General features: G+C 43.7%; 1 protein-coding gene across 7 annotated transcripts in view; it reads left to right on the forward strand.

Moving 5' to 3' along the window:
• Positions 1-15,667, forward strand: part of GAPVD1 (GTPase activating protein and VPS9 domains 1) — a 76,143-nt gene extending 60,476 nt beyond the window's left edge. For 3 of the 7 annotated variants that reach the window (XM_010810351.4, XM_010810355.4, XM_010810353.4), the window contains 7 exons: positions 1,194-1,303; positions 3,075-3,234; positions 4,834-5,036; positions 5,543-5,756; positions 7,701-7,773; positions 8,951-9,148; positions 10,421-15,667. In XM_010810351.4, the coding sequence (XP_010808653.1) occupies positions 1,194-1,303; positions 3,075-3,234; positions 4,834-5,036; positions 5,543-5,756; positions 7,701-7,773; positions 8,951-9,148; positions 10,421-10,561 (1,099 nt within the window). In that variant the 3' untranslated portion in view covers positions 10,562-15,667. 7 annotated transcript variants of the gene reach the window in all.
• Positions 15,668-19,047: the final 3,380 nt, after the last annotated feature.

Below are 19,047 nucleotides of genomic sequence, written 5' to 3' on the forward strand. Positions count from 1 at the left end.
CCTGTGCTGTACATATCATTTTATCATTAAATATTATGGAGCTTTATACTTTTTTCCTATGGTAAAACGGCATGGGGTGTAGTGGGAGACAATTTTTATTTTCCAGCCATGATGTCACTGCTTTATATTTCGGAGTCTTTACAAAGTAGGCAAATATTACAGTTGATTGAGCCGATTCGTAAGTTACTCATTTTCGAGGAAGCAAACCATTAAGGTGGGTCTCAGAACCAGTCAGGTGAGGTGGACAAGTGATAATCCTGCAATAGGAGCAAACTCTGGCTTGCTCTCAGAGGTGTTTTGACTCCTTTTATTGGGAGGCAGCCTCAGCCATTCTGAAGAAGCTCTGATCCCTGCCCTCCAAGACCCTCCCAGCATGAAGGACTGCGTTGCTGAGGAGGGTGATGTCTTGCTGAAGGGTGCTCTGCCAGGTGGTAGCAGGAGGTTCAGTGGTCAGAAGTTGAGCGGGTTTTGGTTCAATACAAAGTTTTGATGAACAAGGCAACAGAAAGGTCTTCTTGTCACAAGCTTGTCTTCTGGCAGGATCAACATTTCTTGAGAAATGTGGTGGAAGGCTTCCTTAGTTTGAGTGCTGAGATGGTCCTGATGACTTCTGTTGATTCCTTCCCAGCATGGGCAAAATCTGGCTTTCTGACTTGTCATCACGTTTAGCATAGAATTCAGTGGATGTTGGAACGTCAGAAAGGATTTGTTTGATTCTAGTGACTTTACCAAATGGTCCTTGCTCAGAGCCACCTTTACAACCTTACTTCTCAGGTAACCAGAAAGCCCACTCCTTAAGCAAGGTGTCAGTAAGTTAAAAATTATCTTTTATTTATGACCATTTGAAACATTTGAGTCCTGAGCTAGCCTATTAATTTGTGTATGTGCGTGTGTGCTAAGTTGCTTCAGTTGTATTTGACTCTTTGCAACCCTCTGGACCATAGCCCACCAGGCTCCTCTGTCCGTGGGATTCTACAGGCAAGAATACTAGAGTGGGTTGCCATGACCTCCTCCAGGGAATCTTCCCGACCCAGGGATCAAATGTTTCTTATGTCTCCTGCATTGGCAGGCAGGTTCTTTACCACGAGCACCACCTGGGAAGCCCAATAATTTGTATAGTAAATAAGATAATAGTTTATAGAATGTGACCATATCTGGACAAAGAAATGACTGTATTTTCATCTGTTTTTTAGAGATGCAAAAAAGAAACTGAGGCTCGCTCTTTGCTCTGCGGATTCTGTGGCTTTCCCAGTGCTAACCCACTCAACAAGAAACGGTTTACCAGACCATACAGACCCAGAAGGTAGGTTGCTACATGAGAGTTTGTTTTTTCCCTATGCTTTATAGGAACCATATGAAACTGCCAGTATTCAACTGTGTTTAAACTATACAGCAGTTCCATGCAGTTCAATGTAACACATTTATATTAGCATCAGTTAAGGGCACTTGGTGATGGAATTCCAGTTGAGCTCTTTCAAATCCTGAAAGATGATGCGGTGAAAGTGCTGCACTCAATATGCCAGCAAATTTGCAAAACTCAGCAGAGGCCACAGGACTGGAAAAGGTCAGTTTTCATTCCAATCCCAAAGAAAGGCAATGCCAAAGAATGCTCAAACTACCGCACAATTGCACTCACCTCACTCGCTAGTAAAGTCATGCTCAAAATTCTCCAAGCCAGGCTTCAGCAATACGTGAACTGTGAACTTCCTGATGTTCAAGCTGGTTTTAGAAAAGGCAGAGGAACCAGAGATCAAATTGACAACATCTGCTGGATCATGGAAAAAGCAAGAGAGTTCCAGAAAAACATCTATTTCTGCTTTATTGACTATGCCAAAGCCTTTGACTGTGTGGATCACAAGAAACTGTGGAAAATTCTGAAAGAGATGGGAATACCAGACCACCTGATCTGCCGCTTGAGAAACCTATATGCAGGTCAGGAAGCAACAATTAGAACTGGACATGGAACAACAGACTGGTTCCAAATAAGAAAAGGAGTACATCAAGGCTGTATATTGTCACCCTGCTTATTTAACTTATATGCAGAGTACATCATGAGAAATGCTGGACTGGAAGAAACACAAGCTGGAATCAAGATTGCTGGGAGAAATATCAATAACCTCAGCTATGCAGATGACACCACCCTTATGGCAGAAAGTGAAGAGGAACTAAAATGCCTCATGATGAAAGTGAAAGTGGAGAGTGAAAAAGTTGGCTTAAAACTCAACATTCAGAAAATGAAGATCATGGCATCCGGTCCCATCACTTCATGGGAAATAGATGGGGAAACAGTGTCAGACTTTATTTTTTGGGGCTCCAAAATCACTGCAGATGGTGACTGCAGCCATGAAATTAAAAGACGCTTACGCCTTGGAAGGAAAGTTATGACCAACCTAGATAGCATATTCAAAAGCAGAGACATTACTTTGCCAACAAAGGTTCATCTAGTCAAGGCTATGGTTTTTCCTGTGGTCATGTATGGATGTGAGAGTTGGACTGTGAAGAAGGCTGAGCACTGAAGAATCGATGCTTTTGAACTGTGGTGTTGGAGAAGACTCTTGAGAGTCCCTTGGAATGCAAGGAGATCCAACCAGTCCATTCTGAAGGAGATCAGCCCTGGGATTTCTTTGGAAGGAATGATACTAAAGCTGAAACTCCAGTACTTTGGCCACCTCATGTGAAGAGTTGACTCACTGGAAAAGACTCTGATGCTGGGAGGGATTGGGGGCAGGAGGAGAAGGGGACGACGGAGGATGAGATGGCTGGATGGCATCACTGACTCGATGGACGTGAGTTTGAGTGAACTCCAGGAGTTGGTGATGGACAGGGAGGCCTGGCGTGCTGCAATTCATGGGGTTGCAAAGAGTCGGACACAACTGAGCGACTGAACTGAATTGAACTGAAGTGAAGGGCACTTGGATTACTCGTGGTTTGTGAAAATGTTCTCTGATTGGTTCTGCTTAGTTTTACTGATACAGACATAACTGACTTCCCACAGGCTGAGGGATGACCTTCAGCTTATATAAAGCTTGTGGAACTTCTCAACAGTAACAGAATTCTGATGTTTTTTTATTTAGACAATGAAATTGTCTGCTTCTTAAAAGTGCAAATAGCTGAAGCAATTAACTTACAAGATAAGAACTTAATGGCTCAGCTTCAGGAAACAATGCGTTGTGTGTGCCGCTTTGATAACCGGACCTGTAGGAAGCTGCTGGCGTCCATCGCCGAGGACTACAGGTAACATCCCCAGCCTGTTTCACTTGTATAACTGTTTTCAGCTGCAAGTATTTTCTTCTCAGCCCTTATTTCAGAAATGAATCTAGGCTCACTGCAAAGTGCTGGGCTTTCCTGGATGTAGATTTCCAAGCAACATATGTGGATATTTAGTCTGGAAGTGTAGTTGTAAGCGAGCAGCTCTTACTAGGGCTTCTCTGATAGCTCAGTTGGTAAAGAATCTGCCTGCAACACAGCAGACCTCAGTTCAATTCCTGGGTGGGGAAGATCTGCTGGAGAAGGAATAGGCTACCCACTCCAGTATTCTTGGGCTTCTTGTGGCTCAGCTGGTAAAGAATCTGCCTGTGGTGCAATTTGATCCCTGGGTTGGAAAGATCCCTTGGAGAAGGGAAAGGCTACCCACTCCAGTATTCTGGCCTGGAGAATTCCATGGACTGTATAGTCCATGGGGTCACAAAGAGTCAGACACGACTGAGCGCCTTTCACTCACTCACTCACTCAGATCTTAGTAACAGAGTACAGTTGACTTCAGCTTTGCCCAAAAGCATCTTTGGTGGAGGTGGGGCCAGGATAACTAGGATGTCATTTCCCTCTTTTAGTGGTGATAGAAAAGACTACTTCCACGGACCAGGGAAGCAGGAGGAGTCCTAGGAATTGTTACCATTTGCCTGTTGCCTATCACTGCTGACATTTAAGTTGAGAAGCTTAGGAAGTAAAGAGGCTTAGGGAATGGGTGCTCTAGTGATTGTTGCGTTTAGACTATAAGCAGATAATTGGTGGTATATTTAGTGATCTTGTGATATATCAGCCTGTATTTTGTTGTTATTTTAGTCTTTTGTAGCAGTCAACTTCCTGTCAAGTACGAGGTTCTACCAGCATGGAGACTGTGCTCCAGTGCAGAACAGACCAGTGATGGGAAGAGATTTGGTAGTGTTTAGGGAGTTAGGGAGCTGAGTGTTCGGACCAGTAAATGGTTCTGTTTCTTTCTTTTTTTTTTTAATTGAAATACAGTTGATTTACAGTGTTAGTTTCAGGTGTACAACGTAGTGATGCGCTTTTTGAACATTATACTTCAGTTAAAGTCGTTATAAAATGTTGGGTCTGTTCTCTGTAGTGTACGTTCTACCCTTGCATAATTTTTGGCTGCACTGGGTCTTCATTGCTGCGTGAGGGCTTTCTCTAATGTGGTGTGTGGGCTCCTCACTGCGGCTTCTCTTGTTGCAGAGCACAGGCCTCTCTTGTTGCAGAGCACAGGCTCTAGGGTGTGCCGGCTTCAGGAGTCGCAGCACACAGGCTCTAGAGCTCAGGCTCAGTAGCTGTGGCACGCAGGTTTGCCCCTCGGCATGTGACACCTTCCCGCACTGCGGATCGAGCCCATGTTCCCTGCTTTGGCAGGCGGACTTGTAACTACTGGACCGCTAGGGGAGTCCTGACTCTGTTTCTTGACCTGGCAAAATAGTCAGTTCTCAGGATGGTTGTCTGCAGCCCGATAGGCTCATCTGTAAAACCAGAGTCTTTGGGGTAGTTCTTTTCCTTTGGAGAAAAGTCAGGACTCTTCATCTCCAAGGAAGGTGTGCGCTGTGTGTGTCTGGCGTCCTGCAGCGTCTTTCCTTTCAGGAAGCGGGCCCCCTACATTGCTTACCTCACTCGCTGTCGACAAGGACTGCAGACCACGCAGGCTCACCTGGAAAGGCTACTGCAGAGGGTTCTGCGGGACAAAGAGGTGGCCAATCGATACTTCACCACCGTCTGTGTGAGGCTGCTGCTTGAGAGCAAAGAGAAGAAGATCAGGGAATTCATTCAAGGTAACCAGAGACCCTCGGTGAAGCCGTATGTTAGCGGGAAGATTTGGGAAGTTTTCTTTTGCTACTTTTTAAGTACCTACCTGTCTAAGAGCAGTTCCTTAAATTCCCAGTTATTTCTTAGTAATTAAACCTTGATATTCAACCAATAAATGTCGTGTTTATCCTGGTTGAATACCTATGGTTTATTAAAAAGTTGGCAAAATTAACAAAGTTTTGGATGCACCCAATTTTTCTTATTTTTTTTTAAACAAAGCATATCATTTTGTAACAAACCTCTTGTTCTTAAACTTCTGCATGTGTCTTACCTTTCCCCTGTTTTTAATGATTTGGATGTATTTTCTCCCCAAATGAAACCATGCCCAGATACTTCTGGCTTTGAGAGCATGGTAGCGGCACAGTAGTAGATTATGATTCTAATAGTTTTCTATTTTTAACTACTTTCTAATAATTTCCTATTTAAAATCGTTCAAATACTCTATTTTAAAGCATATTATTTTGCATTGGAGACTTTCAGAAACTCACAGCCGCTGATGATAAAACCGCCCAAGTGGAAGATTTTCTGCAGTTCCTGTACGGCGCGATGGCCCAGGACGTCATATGGCAGAACGCGAGTGAGGAACAGCTTCAGGACGCTCAGCTGGCCATTGAGAGAAGTGTGATGAACCGGATCTTCAAACTTGCCTTCTACCCAAATCAGGACGGGGACATACTCCGTGACCAGTGAGTGCTCCTGCCTGTGATGGACTAAGTAGGGCTATCCCAGCCAGCCCCATAGTTTAGACAAGCTATTCATGAGACGTGGTATCTGAGTAGTAAAGGAAAAGATACGTGTTTCCTTTTTGCATCTCTCAGAGTTACCAGACCGGAAAGAAGGAAAGCGCTGTGTTCTCAGAGATGCTGGGAGTTGGGTTGGAGGGTCGTGTACACTGGCCTGGCCGCTGTGGAAGGCACTGCTGTTTACTCTGCCGCAGCTATTCTTCCCTTCTTTCTTCTACCTACTCTTACCCTTCAGATCAGGACTCAGACCTCACTTCCTCGGGGGAAACCTTTCCTAGCCTGTCTGCCTGGGTGAGATGCCCTGGCAGGGCAGGGCTGCCTCAGGCCTGGGTACCTTTCTTTAGCACTTGCCACCATTGCAGTTTTACACTTGAGTCATGGTTTCTCAAGCTGGCATGGCTGACATTTCGGGCCAGATGATTCTTTACTGTGGGAGGCTGTCCTGTGCCTTGTGGGACATGTGGCGTCATGGCTGGCCTTGGCTGGTAGTACCCTACCAGCTGTGAGAACCACGCCGTCTCCAGACACTGCCAAGTGCCCCTTGGGGGCAGAACCGCCCTCTGTTCCGGATCACTGGTTTGTGTGATTGTTTGATGAACGCCTCTGTCCTCCACCGGATGGTTCCTTCTTGAGTCCAGGAACACAACGCTTCATTCATCTCTCCACTGGGGCATCAAGCACAGTGTGTGACTTCTGATATGTTCTTTTTATTTATTGGGAATGATATGTATTTGAATATCAAAATATCAAAAAGTGTATGGCATATGAATTAAATCTCAGTAAAGCCTATTTTTAAAAACAATCCTAAAAATACTGATCTTGAAAAAAACAATCTAGAAGGGTAACAGTGGTTATTTGGGGGTAGTGAAACTCAGCATTTTAATTTTTTCCTCTTCTGCATTTTATGACCCGGTTTCTGTCCCCGAGTGTGTTGCTCAGTGGCCACCGTGTGCCCCGAGCAGTGACAGTGACTCACTGTGCCAGCGGCCCTGAGGGGCCCATGTAATAGGACCTCAGGGTGGGACACTGGTGGTTTCTGTAAGATTCACTTTTTTCATGGAAATTTTAAGATCTCTCGTATATTTGAGAGAGCTCACTTTCCTTTGAGTGGGTTAGGATCGTTCCCACCTGCCTCCCTCACTTGTTCCTAGACTCGGGCTTTTTACCCCTCCCCAAGTTTCTGTATGCAATTTGCCAACTGGGTTCTGTTTTTTCTCCAGAGCCCCAGTTTTTGGCTTCCAGGGTGGGATGAGGAATGGGAACATTCAAACTGCTTACTGCAGAGAGGACCTTTGAAGCCGAGTATGCCTCTGTCCCCTCCGTGTCATCTTTGCAGGTTTATAGAGAGTTAGCACTGTGTTCTGGAAAGGACACTCAAAGGCAGGAGACTGGGCGTAGACTCACCACTGTGTGGCCTTAGGGAAATCCTTCACCTTTTAGGCCTAATCATTGTCATCTCTGAAATGAGAGGTGAGCGTCCTCAGCATCCCTTCTCCATCAAAGCGTCTGTGCTCTCCAGTTTCTGGCCTTTGACCCCTCCACTTCTTCTTAGCCTGTTCACCAGTTAGCTTGTCCAGGTAGCTTCCGGGCTAAGGAGTCCCCTCACTTCTCCTGTGGACACTTCCCTGGTCCAGAAAGGAGGGGTTCCCACTCTTCCTCCTGCATCCCCTTGGCTCCCTGAGCCTTTCTAAGCAGATCCTAAACGTGAGAGTTTTTGACCAGGACAGAATACTTATAGCTAAGAGAGAGTCTCAACTGTAATGGTAATCTGTATTTGGAAGTGAGTCTAAAATGGTTTAAATGTGTTTTGAGGAAACCGATTATGACTACCTGCATACCTTCTTTTCTGAATTATGTATTTACATATGTGTTTTGGGGCATTTTCAGGGTTCTTCATGAACATATTCAGAGATTGTCTAAAGTAGTGACTGCAAATCACAGAGCTCTGCAGATACCAGAGGTAATAACAGTTTATACAGTATGGATGGTATTATTCAATTAAAAGTGTCTTGGTGTGCTATGTACATGTTACCAATTTTTCAGGGAAGCAGAATATAGTAAGTTATAAAGAAACCACTTGCACTGGATGTCCTTCAGCCAATAAAATTCTCAAAGGTCTTTCCGTGGATTAAAATTCCCTAGCCTGAGAAAGGACCTTAGTAGTGAGAGGTGAGTGGAGGGCCAGCCTGGGGTAGCCCCCGCCCTGACATCACCCCCTGTAGGCAGGGCTTCCTGCTCACAGCTCACTCCTCCTGCGGCAACCACACACTCCACTGATGCTTTTATTATCATATAGAGCCTTGGAGTCCTAACCACTCAATAGCCAGTGTTCTTTCCAGAACATTCTGCAGGAATGTCCCATATGAAAGGATCTGGTGGAACTTCAAAGAGAGTGTGGAAACTCCTGTCCAGAAGAGGGAACTGAATCTGAATGTGACCTCAGAATTACCTTTTAGTTCCTAATAGTACATTTTTACCTGTCTTACACCTCTTACAAAATCAGGAAACAGGAAAGTTTTAGGTATATGAGTTTTCTGGTTGTTTCATTAGAATCTGGATATTAATTGGCATAAAATTTTTAATTGTCCTTGATTTCTAGAGCTGCTGCAACACAGGTACATACTAATTTTTAAGCTATTGTAAAAGTAGCTTGTCGGTGCTTTTGGAATCAGCTGCAATACATAGATAAGTCCCATTCTAGCTCTTTTAAGAAAGATAATTGTTTTAAATTTATGAATTCTAGGTTCTGTGTTATCAGATGCCTCTATTACTATATTTCTGGGTGGGTTTGTGTGTTTGTTTGTTTTTCCTTTGGGGCCGCATCATGCAGCTTGGGGATCTTAGTTCCCCAGTGACCGGGGATGGAACCTGGGGCCCTGGCAGTGAGAGCTCAGAGTCCTAACTACTCAACGGCCAGGGCATTTCTCTGGGTGGTTTTATTTTAAAATTCAAAGCAAATAATTTAAAAGCTTAAAAGTTAGGCTTCAATCCTGAAGTGGGAGGATGGGGAGGAATTGCAATTTGGTTTTTCTGAAAAAGGGAAAAGGCAGCGGCTTCACCCATCCGCCTCCTGACGTAGAGGTTGCTCTGGTCACTGCTTCCCACGTGCATGACAGTCTGTGTGTGGTCTCGCTTAGGTTTATCTTAAGGAGGCACCGTGGCCCTCGGCACAGTCAGAAATCAGGACAATAAGTGCTTACAAGACGCCCCGGGACAAAGTGCAGTGCATCCTGAGAATGTGCTCCACGATCATGAACCTCCTGAGCCTGGCCAACGAGGACTCCGTCCCAGGGGCAGATGACTTCGTCCCTGTGCTGGTGTTTGTGTTGATCAAGGTAGGTCCTCGCTACCACCCGTGAGAAGAGTTTCTTTGCCATCCTGATTCGGGGGGTTGTGCAGAGGGTCGCCAGGTGTTAACAGACTTTGACTCTTTTACAAGTTTCCAGCTCTGTGATACCCAGGAAGAAAGTAGTTAACGTCAAGTTATGTTCTGTTCTGAAGTTAGGGTTTTCCAAAGAAAGGAAGAGCTAGATTCCTAGATGAACATTTTCAGCTTTTTAAAGCAGTGCCTGAAGGTCTTGCTTGGAGCTCAGTAGGTAATTACTGAATGAATGAATGAGGGCAGGTTCTCTGGTCATGTTTTTACCATCTTCTTTCATGTTGAATTCTTCATAGTGGTTATCACATAAACTACTACATTTTCCTGTCATCTTTCTCCTCTTTGACCTCACATTTTATTAATTGTACCATATTGTTTTTAAAAGCACTGACACCTCTTGTCCTTTTTTGACTTTAAAGTGTCACCATTCACATGGTTTATTTTGAACATTTTGGTTTGGAGGTGGGGACCCTGCAGTTTGGGTGCACAACAGCCAGCCAGTATGTGTTCCAGTCAGCTCAGCCCTCTGGTGATGTCTAAAGTGTATTTGACATATAGCTTACTAATTCTTAATGTTGCGGTATTTCTGCAGCCTGAACTCTTAGCTCAGAGTCAGAACCCTGACTCTGAATCAGTGTGCGATGAGCCTGCTTCACTCCTCCTATTGCCCGTTGCTCAGCTCCCTTCCGCAGGTGATGTGTTTAGTCCCTATGCAGAGCCAGTCTAAGCCCCTTTTAAGGAGCAGGCCTTAGCTTGCCCTCCTGATTTAACACACTTGAGCCTGGAGGTGAAAAGCAGGAGTTTCTGTGCTGCCTCCTGCAGCAGAGGGCCTACTCTTTTTTTTTAGTTTTTTTCTTTCTCTGCTCTATCCTTACTTACTAAACAGATATAACTCAATTTGTCTGCAGCATTTCCTTCCTTATCTGGAATCTTGGGATGTTGAGTAAAGCCACTGGGATTAGTGCAGCCCCTCTAAGGACCCGTGAGGTCAAGTGCTTTGTTAGGCTAGAAAGCTCTAGATAGTCGAGCTAGGATTAGAACCTGAGTCTTCTTTCCAATACACTGTTGCTCCTCACAGTAACTTGGGTTTACAAATTAGTTCCAAAAAGGATTTGGGGGATTATTTTGAAAAGGACTGGTATCTCTTTTTCACAGGAAAACATTTGAAAGATGTTACCATAAATGATTTTTCCGGCTGAGTAGTTGACTTTGTTTTTCACTTCTCTAGGCAAATCCACCCTGTTTGCTGTCCACTGTTCAGTACATCAGTAGCTTTTATGCCAGCTGTCTGTCTGGAGAGGAGTCCTATTGGTGGATGCAGTTCACGGCGGCCGTGGAATTCATTAAGACTATCGATGACCGAAAGTGACCGAGACAAAGGCCCAGCAAGGCGGCGGACTGTTGGCAGGGCACACAGATCTCTCAGAAAACGTACCAGCTGCTTTGAAGGCTGAAGATTGTTTTTGTATAATATTGTACAGTGTTCAGACCTTTTAAAACAGATCTTTACTAAACAGATTAATGAGCTAACAAGCAGGTTCTCTTTTCTTTGGGTTCTTTTCCTTTCTGAGTTGCATATTTCATTAATTTCTTGTCCCCACATAGAGAATAGTACTGCAAAAAGGGACCACATTTTTCAGGTATTTTGAAATACAAAAAAAAACACAACCCAAATCTAGAAAATTCCTAGATCTCTGTTTATGGATACTCATTCTTTCTTTTCATTAAAAAAAAAAAAAAAAGAACAGTACACCTCTTTTAAGATGCTGTCTAATCTTGGAAGCATCTAACAGAAGGAAAATAACCAGTTGCACTGAGGATTAAAATAGTGGTAACATTAGTGGCATTATCTATAAATACACTCACCTAAATTGAAAAGCTAAGAAGGAAATGTAAATATGATATATATTTATATTTGATGTAATATGGACATCTTCAGATTCTAATAAACAAGGAATATTGCTGATGGTAGGTTGTCATGTACCCTCTTGTGAAATGGTTTCCTTGACAACATTTAAGCTGAGCTTAAAAGCAGAAGGTGAACAAATACGCAGAAGTATTTATTAAAGTGTAACAGTTTATTGAACTTTCTAGGTATGGAATTTGATGCACAGGGCTGCCTTTGATGAGGGGTATAGAACTTATTGAATATATCACTTAGACCTTCTCACCCTGGACGTCTTTGAGCCTGCAGTAGGAGATAGACTGTTTAATCACCATACGTGGCATACAAAGGGACAGTAGATACCTAACCCACCCTTGTGGTACTTCTCATCTGAAATGCTAAATATAGTGTAGAAACCCCAGCCAGAACTCCTTACAAACCTTTAACTGTAATATATTTTTGAAATGATGATTCACATTGAATGCACAGACCAGGAATTCAGTGAATGTCATTTTTTTAAAAAACTAATTTGTATTGTCTGCTTTAGTGGTACAAGTTTTACTAGTGATAAACTATTTTAATCAACCATACTATTCTTACGGGGGGGAAAAAATCTGTTTTGGCAGGTTTCTGTGCCTTTGTTTCCCTCTTCTGAACAAAAGTATGTTTTTCTGTATTTTGGTTTGATCGTGTGTTGCTGATTAATCAGGAATGAGTTTTGGTGTCTGAGAAACAGGCCAAGGAGGCCCACCAAAGCTTTGAGCACAAGTCTTACACATAGGCCGTTGCTGACTGGTTTCACTCTGTGTGTTTCCTAAACGTGTTAACTTCTTTTATGAAAATTGGTCCCCTCCTTTGAGTCTCTTGTTGCTGGCAGCATTTCCAGGCATGTTTAAGGGAACTGTGACCAACAACCTTGAGCAGATAAGGACAGAGGCTGTCTCTCCAGGAGCTCTGTGCTCCACTGTGCCTAAAGAAGCTGGGTTTTCTTTATGCCTTGACCTCTTCTCATTCCTTTACTCTAAAATACTGAGATAAGTTGCAGAGGATTGTGAGATGAGGTTTCTGCCTTTTAGGGGCAGATCAAAATTAAAGTAGTACTGAAAAATGTCCTCTTGAATGTTAGATCAAGAAATCTATGTACAGTCATGCTTCATGGACTGTAACGGTCAAGCTCATTTAGGTCTTAGAAGTCAGATCCCACCGTAGATACTTTACAAGACAAACAAACTGTCTTAACATGATTTCTAAGGCAGAGGGGGGCAGTTCAGCATTTGATTCAATAAATGTTAAGTCAACAGAAGTCTTGAAATAGTTGAAATTTATTGTTTGGGGATTTAACTCAGAAGTCAATGCAGTTTTTCACCCCCGTGGTGGTTCCTAACTCACTTCCATGTTGTTACTATGGAAATAAATATGAAGATGTGGACACTGCATGGGGCTCTTTTCTGTGGAGAAGGTGGTGAGTTTGTATCTCCTAGAGGCAGGAGGTAGGGCTCTGCAGGGCTTGAGACAGTTGTGAGAGGAGGACCTCAGAGACTTGGCATCACTGGGTGCTTGTGTCTTGACTCAGATGCCAGCAGAGAAGCGCACAGCCCAGCTGTTTAAGGTTAAGCTGTTTTCTTCAGGAAGCCGGTCAGGAGTAAGGACTATTTCAGCATTAACTGTCATCGGTAGTTTCGTCATAACAGGGTTTAGTAGTGTTGAGTTCTGAGTTTAGGAATTGGTAACTGTCTGCATGGGCTTCTCAGGTGGCTCAGCAGTAAAGCCTCTGTGTGCCAATACAGGAAACTCAGGTTCGATCTCTGGGTCAGGAGAAGGGCATGGCAACCCGCCCCTGTATTCTTGCCGGGGAAATCCCATGGACAGAGGAGGCTGACCGACTACAGTCCATTGGGTCACGTAGAGTCAGACACAATTCAGTGACTACACAACACCTGTGTGTGTGGCAGCGGTGGGCGTGAGATAGGGAGTAATCCGATTGTACTCTTTCAGGAAAGGAATAGTTGTCCTTCAGCTGTTTCGTACCACAGATCCTCCCAGGACATAGGTCATATGAAGGAGTGTGCAAAAATACAAAATCACACGTAGGAAACCTTCAGTAGCCACTGATTATTACATGGAATTTACAAAGAAAATGAATGTTAAATGTTCACTGAAATTCTGTGGAATTATCTCACGAAAAAAATCAGTTCCTATTTTGTATTAATACTCTGCTTCCAGAGATGGTTAAGTAATAGAATTACAGATTGAAGATTATCTTTTATTTGTAAAAGTGTTATTTTTTAAATCGAGTAAACATTTTGTTTTCTTTCTCTAGGTCAAATCTCAGCCACAGTTAACTGATTTCTCCTTTTTCTTTTTAAAAACCTGTTTATAAAAGCCATTTTATACAGATATGAAATCACTGTAAGAGGGTTGGGCTTTGTGAAGGATGGAAAATAGATGTGGATGAGATGCATGGGTTTTTCTCTCCCTGTTGTGTCCTGGAAGCCTTTGTTTAATGTAGACTTTCAACCTACATGTTCCTGAGGTACGTAAGCAAGAGAACTAAAACCCGTCCCAGTCAGTGACAAGGTCTAATTTTGGCCACAAGAAGCTGTACCTGACTGTGCATGCCGGTCGGCACTGTTCCCCATTGCCTGCCGTGGGAATTCCGTGGCCAAGTGAAGATCAGCATCGTGAAGATTTAACAGTTCCTGTGTCTGATGAGATTGGGTGTGAAAAAGGAAAGTAGGAACACACTTGCTCAGAATTGTTAGTGGGTTGTGTCAAAGTGATAGAGTCGTTAGTGGACTTAGCTTCCTCCGTTGATGTGTGTCCTAGACTTTCTCCTCCCTTCCCATTCCTGCTTTATTTCGTAAGGAAAAGTCTGCCCTCTGTTTAGTTCTTTTAACTAGTAAGTTTATTCTATATGTAATTGCCAACTTTAGGGGGGAAGTCAGAAAAGATCTTGAAGCTCAAAGAATTTTTAGTTGAGTAGATGCACAGTGATGAGATGTTTGAGGTACTTTGCCAAAACACTTGAGAATGTTGCCAGATTAATAATCATATATTTTAGAATGTGGGTTACCCAAGGAGTAGGGTGACCAGGAATTGCTTTATTACCCTTGAGAATACTTGGAGAAAGGAAGATACGCTTTGCTTCAGTGTCAAGGTTGGTGTGGTTGAGCTGTGGCATCACCACAAAGCTGCATGTCCCACAGGCCTGTGCTCATCAAAGGTTAAATCCCCGGGAGAGAAAGTCCTCTACACCTGGTTCGTGGCAGACTCTGTGGGCAGGAGCCACACGCCTTAAGAATTCACCTCTGCTGAGTTAATGTTCTGTCTTGTCTTCCGTCGTCTTGTGTTTCACCTGTGTGAAAAAGCTTTGTACTGCCTCTCCTCTTGAAACTGATAAAAACCTATAAGCCTCAGTGAATGAGCTTGCACCATCTTGTATATGTACAGGAAACCCATCCTGTCTCCTAATGTGATTACTCATGTACAATATCATTGTGTAAAATTGATTAAAAAGGGAGAGCAGTTGAATTCATTGGGTTTTATGTTTCCATCATCTCTTTTGTATTTGGAAGCATTTCTGAAAATTTCTCTGACTTCTCAGATGTAACTAAGGTTCTCCATGAATTCACACTCGTCCTTTTCATCTGAACATCTACTTGTTAACTACAGTACAGGAAGGAATTGGAATCATCCAGCAGTTGCTAATAAGATGGTGCACATTCACTCCTTTAACACGGTTCCTGTCTGAACCCTGTATTTGGTTAGCTATTCATCAGCCTTAGTTCTGAGCGCAGAAGTCCTAATCATGGTATTCACGGGAGCCTTGATTAATCCTCTCAGTTGAGGGAAGTTTCTATTAGCCAAGGAGCCCTTGTTGCAGAGGCCAGCTCATTCTACTTGCTGATGGAAAAGCACTTTGTTCATATTGATTGCACTTAACTTGGTAGGAAACATTTAAAAACTGGATTAGGATTCAGTTTTCACTCAGTCTGTTCATTATTAAAATTAATGCTATGACTTTCCTAGAACTGAAAATAGAATTCAACTTTTCTTGCCAATTTGGAATTCCCTATGTCACCTGGACTCTTGTTATATTTGTGCCTGCTCAGCCCTCTCTAAGTAAGCGGCTCTGTGGCTTTTCCCTGAGGATGCAGAGCTAGTGATGTTTAGCTAGGCCTCCCTGCAGTGCTGCCTGTAAAATATGTCACGATCCTGGAAAGTGAAATCAGGTCAGAAGCTCCTCTTAGCTGTAAATGCGTCTCTACCTAGAGATTTAAGTATTCATTGAAGGGCTTTCGAGTCAGTCATTTCATTCCAGAAGAACCCTATTCCATCTTCTTAGGCTACCAAAATACAGTACAAAGACTTGAGGGGGGAAAAACATTGATCAGAGAGGCAGGAAAATCTGGTTATGAGGATCCAGGAAGCATCTTCCACATTTTGTGCTAAAATGGAAAAAGCTCTCAATTCTGTCATTGAACCTGTTGTGGACAGTGAACATGAAAACCATGGTAATCTCATTTCTGTTAACTAGGATTTCAGCATATTGCTGGCCCAAATCATTAAATTTTATGCTCCTGTAAAAAAGAGTATCCAGTGTGATTTTTAAACATGGACCATTTTACTTCAACTCTCCTTAGCCCTACTAATTTGCAGTTTTGACAGAACTTTTGTCACCAAGACTGTTGGTTAATAAACATAACTGCTGATGTTTCTTATCAGTAATTCCTAGTGAATGTAGTCAAGATATCTGTCTGATCTGACTCACTGACCAAATAAACCAATCTTTGGGAAAATGAAAATGTTAGTTGCTCAGTTGTGTCTGACACTTTGTGACCCCGTGGACTGTAACCCACTAGGCTCCTCTGTCCATGGAATTCTCTAGGCAAGAATACTGGAGTGGGTAGCCATGTCCTTCTCCAGGGGATCTGCCTGACCCAAGGATCAAACCCAGGTCTTCTGCATTAGAGGCAGATTCTTTACCATCTGAACCACCAGGGGAGCCCACAATCTGGGGGTGGTACTCAAAACAGGTCCATTTTTAAGTGCCCTAGGTAGTTCTGTAAAACATTGTTTTCAAACCTCACTGTTAAGAATCACCTGGTGCTCTTGCTGATAAATCAGCGTGCATAGGGGATGGGACAGGAATCTTTAAACAAGAACTCCAGGTGACTTATTTTTGTGGGACTTAGAGCAGCACCATGAGTCAGCATTTCACAGAGAATGAGCTGGAGGACCACGTGCACTGTCCACCTGGGACGATAAACTGCTGATTGATTATTCCTCACAGGGCACATTGAATCAATTTTGGGGGAAGAACAGAGAAAAAATCTGCATGCCTAGCAAACTCTCCTTCTCTGATGCTAAAAAATGTGTGATCTGTGAAAGGTGTTCAATTCCTCAAGTTTTGGCTCCACATCCCCAAGGTGGGTAGAGCCCCTTTTAAAGGATACAGGGCCTGGCAGGGACTTCCCTGGTGGTCCAGTGGTTAAGATTCTGCGCTTCCACTGCTGGGGGCATAGGTCCAGTCTCTGATGAAGGAACTAAGATCCTTCATGCTGCACAGCATGGCCAAAAAAAAAAAAAAAGGGATAAAGGACCTAGTAGCCAAGCTGATATCCTTTAAGGATAGTTTTTTCTTTTTTTAAAATTTTGCTTAAATCCAAATGTTTTCTGATAATTTTCTGGTTATATAAAAGGTTTCTTTCTCAAACCTCAAATTGCTAGACATTTGATAATCACGGTGTTCGAATTTCTAAGTGAAAACGTATCATCTAATCTTCCTTCCTCATTGTTTTAGCTTTTAAAATGGCTGTTTGGTTTCTGTTGCCTTTGCTGTCCCGTGTTAAGTAACAGCATTGTTTCTAGCAGCCCCAGTTTCCAACTGGATTTTTTCCCCCAACTGGATTTTTTTCCTGGCCTGCCCTCTGCTGAAAGTGAGAGAACCTGTAAGCAGTCACTTCCCCTCCTATTTCTGATCCTCTCAGTCGATACGTGAGTTCCAGCCCCTTCCTCTCTCTCTCTCACTTTTTGATCAGTAACAACATTCTTTTCCTTCTCTTGTGGCTGTGATGGTGACAGTTGAGGCTGTGTCTGCTGTAGCTTGGGCTTACCTGATAGCTCAGTTGGTAAAGAATCTGCCTGCAATGCAGGAGACCCAAGTTCGATCCCTGGGTTGGAAAGATCCCCTAGAGAAAGGAAAGGCTACCTACTTCAGTATTCTGGCCTGGAGAATTCTATGGACTGTATAGCCCATGGGGTCACAGAGTTGGACGTGACTGAGCGACTTTTACTTTCTTTCTGCAGCAGCTTAGGGGTAGCAGCAGTCTGGGAGTGAGCCAGCCTGGTGGGGTGGGGGGAGACAGAGGCAGGCGCATAAGAAAGTCACAAATGACAGGAAGGGGAGGTGCTAAGGCCATCATCCCACAGCACAGTGTCACAGTGATGCCCCGAAACACCTCCTCCACAGCAAAGCTGGGCCACACCAGTGGGATCATCCAGATCATTCTTGCTACTTCCTGGAAAGCCACTGGTTTCAAGTGGTATGTGGTTGTAATGTCAGGTCCAGGAGCCTGAAAATGGTTCTTGTTTTAGACCTGCCACTAATCAATTCTAAGGCCAATGAAAACCTCTTAGAAGGGTTTTTCCTGAGTTGGGCTCTACTACCTCAGTGGTCCTGGACATCCAGTCTTGGTGAATATATATGTATACACAGACTTATACATGGATATACAAATATGTATATATATGCATATATGTATGTGTATATGGGGCTTCCCCAGTGGCTCAGTGGTAAAGGACCCGCTCCTGCAGTGCAGGAGCCGCAGAAGATGAGGGTTTGATCCTTGGGTCAGGAAGATCCCCTGGAGGAGGGTACAGCAACCCACTCCAGTATTCTTGCCTGGAGAATCCCATGGACAGAGGAGGAGCCCGGTGGACTACAGGGGGTCGCAAAGTCGGATGTGACTGAAGCAACTTAGCAGGCAGGCAGGCATGTGTGTATATACATATGTGGGTGTATATAAATGTGTGTATATACATGTGTATGTGTATACGTGTGTGTGTGTATTTATATGGTCTTGAAATAGTTCTCCTGTGCCAGCATTTAACCGAGGGATGTAGTAGAGTGCAGTGACACTGCGGAGGTTGCCAGCATGGACCATGGGTGTTTGGAAGCCCTGATGGAAGAGGCTGCCCACTGAGCTGATTCAAGGAGGGACTTGAGGCTCCAGCCAGTGAACACCAGTTTAGGCACCCAGCTTCTTTCTAATCTGGTTTAATGAACTTGAACCAGGACTGATGTATTGTGGGTGACCAGGTACAGGCTGGGTAATCCTAGAGAAGCACTTTTCTCTGACATCAGCCAGCAGAGCCGAGGGGCAGCATTGGTTCTGCGTCGTGACATCCCAGGAACACCGGAACGACCTATGAACACAAAAACCACTCCACCTGTTTTTAACTAAAAGCTTCCCTTGTGCACTTAAGCTTGTGCTGCTGTGGTCATGAATAATACTGACACAACTTCTGAAACTTCCCTTTATACTGTTGACTGGAAAAAAAGTGCAGCGTAAGAGCTGTGAGTCCAAGTTTATTTGGGGACTTACTGAGGAGATGGTTCTCAAGCAGCTTTGAGGACCTGCTCTGGAGGAAGGGGAAGGCTGATACATACGTGATTTTGGTGAAGGTGGTGCATGCAGTGAAGCATACATCTCACTAAAAGGTTTCTGCTAGTCATGAGAAGGTGTCTCCATGAATGATTTTAGTGATTTTTCTAGATGTGAGGAGATGCAAGATATTGGGTTCAAGACATTTTCTCCTGAAAATATCTCTCTGCCAGTTTTTCCAGACGAAAGAGTGCCTCATTCCTGATCTCCACCCTGAACTCCTTTCAGGGGGTGTTGAAGGTCAGCAGCTGCAGTGGCTATGACCTAACCCTCCTAAAAGCAGATGGCGAGTGACTTTTTAGT

This window comes from Bos taurus, chromosome 11 (genome assembly GCF_002263795.3).
Source record: "Bos taurus isolate L1 Dominette 01449 registration number 42190680 breed Hereford chromosome 11, ARS-UCD2.0, whole genome shotgun sequence".
Lineage (NCBI taxonomy): Eukaryota > Metazoa > Chordata > Mammalia > Artiodactyla > Bovidae > Bos > Bos taurus.